The 9,685-nt window shown below is 42.5% G+C and overlaps 1 protein-coding gene across 1 annotated transcript in view; it reads left to right on the top strand.

Moving 5' to 3' along the window:
• Positions 1–758: 758 nt before the first annotated feature.
• LOC123498938 (carbonic anhydrase-related protein 10-like) overlaps positions 759–9,685 on the top strand; it is a 117,242-nt gene continuing 108,315 nt past the window's right edge. Inside the window, exon 1 of the mRNA XM_045246507.1 lies at positions 759–1,345. Within this exon, the coding sequence (XP_045102442.1) occupies positions 1,195–1,345 (151 nt within the window). The 5' untranslated portion in view covers positions 759–1,194. The remainder of the gene's footprint in view (positions 1,346–9,685) is intronic.

The raw sequence follows: 9,685 nt of genomic DNA, 5'->3' as shown, positions 1-9,685 counted from the left end.
TTTCCTGTGATTTGAAATTTTTTAAAGAGGAAGGTTTTTGAGATTTATCCTATTTCAGGTGACCTTTTTGATCTTTATTTTCATGAAAGTAGCATCTCAGAAGGCTTTTTTTTTATATATATACATTTTTTTTATTTCACTAGTTTTGTTGCCCTTGAAAAAAATAAAAGAAAACAAACTCTTTTGACCTTTTCTTATGGAATTAGTATTTGAGATTTTTTTTTTATCATCTCAAATTTATTTTTATTTCTATTTGGCAAGTTTTTGTTGTTGTCCAATACTTCTATGTATTGGACAACAACAAAAATTTGCCTTTCTCTTACATAGAAAGCTTACAACAGCCCAATCTCTGCAACCTATCACAACCCACTCACTCTCTATCACAGCCCAGCCCAGCACAGCCTCACCGCGAGTCTCTGAAGGGCGGCGACGATAGAGGCAGGCAAGGGTCGTCTGGTCCCTCTCCTCCTGTGCTACTTTAATATATATCTTGGAATGTTAATTGTAATTCCCTGAACCAAGACCTGGAACGTCCCCGTCTTCATCTGTCTGACTCTCTCTCTCTCTCTCTCTCTCTCTCTCTCTCTCTCTCTCTCTCTACGTGACAGCGAAGGAAGTGGCGACAGTTTACGGAGATCCGGGAGGGGGGAGAGCTGGTGGGAGGGATTGGGCAGGTGTGGGAGGGACAGACCGGTGCGGGTAAGTGGGAGGCTACTTAAGGGTGTGTAAGGGGCGGGGCCGGTTAGTGTGGGCCGGGACGCGCTATCGGCCGGATGGGTGGCGAGTGGTGTGTTGACTCCCTCTCCTGCCTCTTCCCCACGTGGCGGCCTCTGTAGCGAGTCTGACGGGAGGAGCGACGCGCGAAGAAATATAGTAAGAAAGTGCAGTGAGACGAGTTGTAGCGCAGCGTCGATTGGCCCTGAACTATCACGAAACAGTTCAGAGGACCTCGCGTGCTTGGTGTGACTTTGCGTCAAATTGCGGCGGTCACGAACTCTTCGGAATCAACCAGCCACATTTGCTCTCCCTCCAGCTGCGTCTGAGCTAATGGGAAAGCTGCGGTGCCCTTCGTGGGCCGGCTGAGTGTTACTGCTGAGGTGCGGCGCGGCGGCGAGGTCAGTCTAGCCGCAAGACGCAAACTGGACTTCCGATATTGATAGGAAACATTACCTCCTCGGAGGGCGAGGCCAAACAATGGACTGGAGCAAGATGAGGATACCAGGCACTCTAGGCACACACTCCACCTCCTCCTCCAGCAGCACAAGGAGGAGAGGAGTGGGAAGCAACAACGGCAGCGTGTTTGTGGTTCTCCTCGCGATATTTGGGTTCCTTATCGACGGAGCAGGTGAGGGATCATTTATCCTTTAATTCAACTACTTTACCAACACACTCCTTTGTGTGGACACAGTGGCGTCTGTATCTGCCCCTTACCCTTGTTCTTTGTGGGGTCAAGTGAACGAACATCCGGTGGCGATTGAGTGATGGGAACGACAGGTTTAAGGCGTCCCTGACAGACTGACCGACTGACTGACTGGCCGTGAGTCAACGTATTGAAACTTCACTCGCATGTCACTCTCAACGTGGAGGCCCAGGTGTCAGGTGCACCTGGCCGGAGGTGAGGCACGCGCTGCTAAATGACGCGCGAAGAATCCCATAAACAGCATCCTCAGCCTCCCCACGCCACGCCACCCTCACTCCAGAAGCAAGACAGAGAAGCAATACCTGAATGATAAGCTTAATGAGTATGGTCTTAATGTCCAATAGTGCACTACACAGGGTCCACTCCACTAGGATCATTTCAGAATACAACACCAGCAACTCTATACGTACAAAAAAAAAAAAACTAATCCTTACCTTTGACAGTTGTGCCTTTAAAAGTCGACTTAGTGAACTCATCGGTATTGCTGACACCCGTGGCACTGGCCCAATGTGATCTGGGTTCGAGTCCAGCCACGCGCAGTGAGTGGACACGATGCCAAGTCAGCTGTGTACTTAACATGCAAAGGCTGATCGATAAATGAAAGCATCTGGAGCAGCACACAACGAAATTATCCCTTTATCCTCTTGGGGCTTCCCGGGTTAGTGGCGGAGTTAATAGTCTGCCACGGGGTTTGAGTACCAAGGAAAACATTACGGGCGCCTCAGTAACGGAACGCATGATACATTTGCCTTTACGAGTATACGCTTCAGCATTATATTGTGTAGGTAGTGGAGAGGACACAGGTGTGTATGTTGCCGTGCTCACAGACACCACGACCGAGTAGGAGGAATATTGTTGAGTCTGTATAAAAATCAGAAATCATAAAAGAGTGAGGGAAATAAAAATAAAGCCGGCTCGGTATTGCCAGAGAGAGAGAGAGAGAGAGAGAGAGAGAGAGAGAGAGAGAGAGAGAGAGAGAGAGAGAGAGAGAGAGAGAGAGAGAGAGAGAGAGAGAGAGAGAGAGAGAGAGAGAGAGAGAGAGAGAGAGAGAGAGAGAGAGAGAGAGAGAGAGAGAGCAGGAGTGTTGCCATTTAACTAGGAGATGCTGTGACCTACCTAAGTGAACTTCAGTGGAGTAATAAGAAGTAATTTGAAAGAGTAATTAAGAGTTCCAGAGAGGCAATTTTGAGTACAATCAGGCTGACTCACTAATTATTATTACACACACACACACACACACACACACACACACACACACACACACACACACACACACACACACACACACACACACGAAGGCTGCATAAAGAATAATCAAAATAATACGTACAGAGTCAAGAGTCCCATTTTTTGAATACGAGGAAATAAATGGAACCACGTCTCCTCCTCCTCCTCCTCCTCCTCCTCCTCCTATTCCCCTCTTCCACAGTTTTCTCTAATTTACTCCCGCAGTTTCCTCTCTCCCCTCGACAAAGCGGCCGCATTACCCCTAAAACACTCTAAAATATTACTTCATTTTTGAGTTTCTCGCGCCTCGTACCCCCACTACTTTCCCCTCCCCTCACTCTCCCGCCACCACCACCACCACCACCACCACCACCGCTACTCTGTTTAAAAGCAGCCACCGTCGCCGCTCAATTAGCCAAGAGTCACTATAATTGCATCTTCACAGTACTTGTGTGTGTGTGTGTGTGTGTGTGTGTGTGTGTGTGTGTGTGTGTGTGTGTGTGTGTGTGTGTGTGTGTGTGTGTGTGTGTGTGTAATTAATCTCGGTCGTCTGCTGGTCATCCAGCCAGTCTTCCCCATTACGGAGCGAGCTCAGAGCCCATAGACCGATCTTCGAGTAGGACTGAGACCACAACACACTCCACACACCGGGAAAGCGAGACCACAACTTTTCTCGTGTGTGTGTGTGTGTGTGTGTGTGTGTGTGTGTGTGTGTGTGTGTGTGTGTGTGTGTGTGTGTGTGTGTGTGTGTGTGTGTGTGTGTGTGTGTGTGTGTGTGAGTGTACCTGTGCGCGCGCGAACGAGCGCGCCGGAGCATGTGCATGTGTGTGTGCCATTAGCAGGGATAATAACAATAACATTAAAATAAAAGACGTAATATTTAGTAGGATATATATATATATATATATATATATATATATATATATATATATATATATATATATATATATATATATATATATATATATATATATATATAGATATAGATATATAGATATATAGATATATAGATAGATAGACAGATATATGAATAGATAGAAAGATAGACTGATACGTATTAAGGACAAACATATAGATATGTTAAAATATAAAATACATAAGAGTAGGAATAGGAATGCAGGTGTGTGGTGTACATTGATGAATAAATAAACAAGTTTCAAACATTTCACGATGGAGCATCACACCAAACATCAAATAATGTAGACACGTCTGATAAAACAGTCAACACTGCCTGCCGAGACTCGGTGAGTCAAGAGTGCATCAGAGTGAATACTTTGCTTTAATCTTTGTTCTTTGATGCAATGGTTGCTAGTTCTTCATTCTGAACACTGCTAGTACGCAATCCAACACTGTACCGAGGGAGCAAGTCCCTCGAACTGTTACACTGACAGATGAATAATTACTCCTCTCTTATTGCAACGTTACTGCTTCAGTGAGAATTCCTGCTCACTTCAAGTCAACAAAAATGAACAGCATGCCCTTGCGCCAGAGGGATGAGAGTGCGATGAACTAACTCCGCAAAGGTGTCAATACTTGCACGGTAATTAATGAGGTGTCTTTCTGCCTTCCCCGAGCAAAACTTTCTGCAATCTTTCCCTTGTTTGCAGTGATTAATATGACGAGACTGATCCGCTCTGAGCATAACAATCTGGCTAAATAATATATTCCTCAATATTCTTTTTTTTAACACGCGGATGTTTAAGGCAGTAGTGGTATTTGTTCAATATTCTCTGTTGCTTTAATCTATTCTGGTGTTGTCTTCTCTTGTTACCTTTTGCAAACGTTTCTGAAATGATAATAACCCGTCACCTGTTGCTGCAAGGCCGGGCTTCACCTCAGGCTGACGAGTGGACGCGTGTGTTGGAAGACTGTGCTTCATCTTTTCATAATCATCTCCAGTTATTGTTTGGTTGTTGTTATTGTTACAAATTATCACCACCAGTTAATATTATCTGTTATCACCATTAGTTTTGTATTATTAGTTATCATTGTTTACTCTGATTAGCTACTGTTGTTTATCATTCGTTATCATTATTATCATTACTATTATTATTATTATTATTATTATCATCATCATCATCATTATTATTAACTTTCCACACCATCCTTGTAATTGCTTTTATTGTCAACATAATTACTACTGCTTCTACTGCTACTGCTACTGCTACTACTACTACTACTGCCACTACTACTAACACCATCACTACTTTATCACTACTATCACAACAACCACCACAACTACCACTACTTCCACCACATGATGAAAACAATTCCCAGCACCAGTGGCCAATAAAACGTTTTCCACTGTCCATCATAACGCTTCAGAAAAATATAAGAAAGAAAAAAAAATTCAGTATTCCACCAGGTCCGTACTTTCTCTGCCAAATGTACAGGGCGCGCAGGACAAGTAATTACCCCAGGGTGATTAAGTGTCTCGTCCCGGCGGTTAATTACGGTGCCTTAACGAGGTTCAATCACGTGACTACGGCAGAACTGAGCGACGGGGGCCCACTGACGTCACCAGCAGCATGGCGGGTGACTTCACGGGTAATGGCTGGGGGCTTGGTGATGTCACATGGCTATTGGCTCGAGAATTGGATGGCTTGTGGTGACGCGTTGCCCTTAGCTCATCCTCCTTCGCCAGGTGGTCAATACTCGGGTGCCTGCGAACACCGGGGAGAGATGAGTGTGCAGACCTCACGTCCCAGCCAGCCAGTGTGTGTCCCCCGCTTGAAATGAGCGCAATGGTAAAGCGTATTGTAATTTTATTTTTCTTCATTTTGTCTGTTGAATGTTAGGTTAGGTGAGGTTTTGTTGGGTTGGGTTAGGTTTGGTTAGGTTAAGTTTGGATTACCTTGGGTTAGTTAGGTTACGTTAATGTTGGGTTATACATTTCCTCGTTTATTTTCCTATCAGTGTATCTTAAGTTATTTTTTTTCTCGATTTCATCTTCGTATTTCATCATTGTTTTTTCATGTTTATTCAACTTTTTACTTGGATTAAGTACACTTTTTTCTTTCCTTTACTCATTTGTTATATCAACCTTTTCATCAACATTTCTCAATCTTTATATAAACATTCCATTCATATTTTCCTTTCTTTTTTACCTCCATTTCTCTTCTTTGGCAATATCAAAAATTATACTCTCGACTCGATTCTTATATTTTTCGTTTCATTTAAGCATTTTCTTCTTTCAATATCAATTTACCTGTCCCTCTCTCGACCTACGCAGCGACGCCCACTTGTTTACCTATTTTGTAAACATGCAGACGTCTACCTGTGTATCTGTTTGATCTCCGTCACTTTGTCTTGTAAGCTCCGGAAGGCGGCCCCCTTTCCTCCGTGTGTCATGTCGCGTGTGTCACGGTGATACACTTTTGTTTGGGTATCATTATTTACCATCCCAGCAAGGCACCAGGAATGAGGAGGAGGAGGAGGAGGAGGAGGAGGAGGAGGAGGAGGAGGAGGAGGAGGAGGAGACAAAGAAAAAGAAGCAGCGAAAAATATAAAAGAACTCAAGTCAAGATAGGTTATAAAATAGAAAAAAAAAAAATGAAGGTGATAAAAATGAATAGGACGGAAGAAAATGATGATGGTAACGAATGATAATGGCAATAGTAATGATGAACACGAAACTAATCCTGGATGGGAGAGAAAAAAAAAGGGACATAAAAACAATGCAAGAGAGAGGGAAAAAAAAAATAAAAGACACATAAAAGACAACATAACTCTCAATGATAATAGACATGCAACTAATCCTGAATGGGAAAAAGGACAAAAAAAAGGAGAAAAAAAAAGAAATAAAAGACAACAACGTAACTTTCAATAGCCCTTCTACCCTACCCCACTCAAATAGCACCCCCTTCCTCCCCTCCTCTTCCTCTTCCTCTTCCTCCTCCTCCTCCTCCTCCTCCTCCTCCTCCTCCTCCTCCTCCTCCTCCCACCTCCCACCCATACAAACTGCCAATTATTCCCCATAGCAGCAGCTGATTCATTCAACTGTATGTGAATGTGAGAGAAAAAATATCTAATAGACATCTCTTTTATCTTTTATTATTTTTGTTCATCCATTTATTCACAACGAGCAACAACAATAAATCCGTGTCCAGTATCATGTGAAATTTATTGCCTCATATTGATTTTCACTCGATATGTTTAGCGAGGCGAGATTTAAAAACGGAACGTATCAATGCAAATCCCAGTCTAAGTGGTGATAGTTTTCCGCTTCTCGTCTGTCTGTGTGTGTGTGTGTTTTTTTTTTTTTTCCTTCATAATGGTACAATAATTTTCCTTCTTCATTTATTTTATTACATTAACTTCGTAGTTTTTTTTTCCTTGCCTTCTTTTCATTCCCTTCATTTTCGTTCCTTTCCTACTTTCCTCTTTTCTTTCCTCCTCGTCTTTTTTTCCCTTCATTATGGTACAATAATTTTCCTTCTTCATTTATTTTATTACATTATCTTCGTAGTTTTTTTTCCTTGTCTTCTTTTCATTCCCTTCATTTTCGTTCCTTTCCTACTTTCCCCTTTTCCCTTTCTTCACCTTTTACTTGCTCTTTCTATTCCCTTTTCTTCTGTTTTTTTTTCCCTTCACTGAGGTCCAATAGTTTCCCTTCTTCATTTCTCCTATCTTTCAATTCTCCTCGTCTTCCATTTCTTTCCTTAAGTTTCCTTCCTTTCTTACTTTCCTCTTTTTCCTCTTGTTTTTTTTTCCTTCACAATAGTTTCTCTTCCTTTTTCATTCATCCTATCACATTATCTTTCAATTTCCTCGTTGCCTTCCTTTTATTTCCTTGAGTTTCTTTCCTTTCTTACTCTCCTCCTTTCCCTTCTCTCCTGTTTTTTTCCCCCTTCATTGCAATACAATAGTTTTCCTTTCATATCTATCCTATCATATTATCTATTTTTTTCCTTGCTTCCCTTTCCTTTCCATAAGTTTCGTTCCTCTCCTTCTTTCCTCTTTTCCTTCTTATTTTTTTTTCCTTCACAGCGGTACAAAAGTTTTTCCTTCCTTCATTTATCGTATCACATTATCCTCCAATTTTCTCCTTGCCTTCCTTTTATTCCCTCGAGTTTCCTTCCTTTCCAACTTTCCTCTATCTTCTGGTTTTTTCCATCTTTCCTTCTCCCAAATCTGTTCTTTTTTTCCTCTCTAATTTTCTTTTTACCCTTTTTCTAATTACCTTCAATTTCTTTCTCTTCCTTTAGATGTTGTTTCCTCTATCTTCAGTTTTTTCCTCTTTCCTTCTCCTTTCATCTCTTCTTTTTTCCGCACCTCTAATTTTATTTTTTCCCATTTCTTTTCCTTCAGTATTCTTCTCTTTTTCATCGTCTTCCCTTTCTCGCATTTCCTTTTCTCTATCTTCCTGATTTTCCTTCTTTCCTTCACCTTTCACTCACTCGTTCCTGCTCCTCTTCTTTATCACTCCAACTCTCATTCTTATCTCCATTCCTTCATCTGTTCCTCCTCTTTCTCCTCTTACCTTATCTCCTTACTTCTCTTCTCTCCTCCTCCGTTCCTTCTTCTCTCTCCTTCTTCAATTTCTCTCTTTCTCTTTCCGCCTCTTTACCATCAATCCTTCCATATTACTTTCACACTATCTTCTCCCTAGCACCCTGCCCATTTATCTCTCTCTCTCTTTTTTTTTCTCTCTCTCTCTCTCTCACCTTCGCCTTTATCTGTCACACTCCCGATCCTTCCCACATTCTCTCTCTCTCTCTCTCTCTCTCTCTCTCTCTCTCTCTCTCTCTCTCTCTCTCTCTCTCTCTCTCTCTCTCTCTCTCCTCTCTCCGTCGCCATCTAAATCATCCTTTTCTTGTTCCCTTTTCGTTCTCGTTATTACTTCTCTTCCGCCGTTAATCATTCCTCTGTATCCTCTCTCTATTGTTTTTTTTCCCTCTCCTCCGCCCTCATCACCCCAACTAACTCTTTTCCTCTCTCTCTCTCTCTCTCTTGGCCGTTTCCACCACCGTTTTCCTTCTCTCTCTCTCTCTCTCTTTATCCTTCTTCTCTTTATTTATTCTTCTTTTCATCTTTCGGTTTTTTTTTTTTTGTTTCTACGTTTTCTCATTCTTTTCTTCGTCTCTCTTCTCTCCATCCTTTACTATTATCTTCTTATATTTTTCTTGCTTTCCTGTTCTTCTTCTTCTTCTTCTTCACCCTTCCTCTTCCTCGTCTCCCCAAAAATTTTAAGCCGTTCAACATTTTCAACACATTTTCTATAACATAAAGATCTCCAATCGTACTCTTCGTCAGATCTTTACTGATACCTCCCCCGCCCTTTACTCACTTTCCTCCTCGCCCCTTAACCCTCCCTCCCTGCTGCACCGCGTTAGTCCCTTCCCCTTAAGACCAATAAAACTTTCTATTCCCATAACTCAAGCTCATTCCCCTTTCCCTCCCACCTTCCCTCCCTTTACTCCAAGCCATCATAACACCCCCTACCCCTTCCCTCTTCTTCCTCTTCCCCTTCCCTCACCTAAACCACAAAGCATCTGAATGAAACAGCTCCGAGCACGCGACCCGAACCTTCTCCTGCTCCCCCACACACACTTTCGTTCGAGAAGGAAATGAAAAAATATAAAAAAAGTAATGAAGGAGTGTCTTTTTTTTTCTAGCTCTCCCTCTCTTTGGCCAGCGTCACCAGGGCCACAGAAAGGGTCGCAGGGATTCAGGGTCAGATTTAGTACAGGATTAAAGGGATTGAGGAGCGAGTGATGGATCGGTGCTTCTAACTGATCCCAAACGAAGCTTCGAAACCGTGATTTTAGTAACCACCCGCGATTAGTAAAAGTGCAATATCTTTTCTGTGTGTGTGTGTGTGTGTGTGTGTGTGATAAAAAAACACACACACACACACACACACACACGTCCATATATCTTGGGTGTTCATTTCTCATTCTGCTTTATTTGTATTTTTATGCTTTGTTTCCCGTGTGTGTGTGTGTGTGTGTGTGTGTCTCTCTCTCTCTCTCTCTCTGTCCTTCCCTCCCTCGCCTTGCCTCGCTCCTAAATCACTAATATTTTATACGACGTGTG

Source organism: Portunus trituberculatus, chromosome 48, assembly GCF_017591435.1.
Source record: "Portunus trituberculatus isolate SZX2019 chromosome 48, ASM1759143v1, whole genome shotgun sequence".
Lineage (NCBI taxonomy): Eukaryota > Metazoa > Arthropoda > Malacostraca > Decapoda > Portunidae > Portunus > Portunus trituberculatus.
The sequence above is the reverse complement of the archived record's forward strand: the minus strand, read 5'-3'. Positions and strand labels throughout refer to the sequence as shown.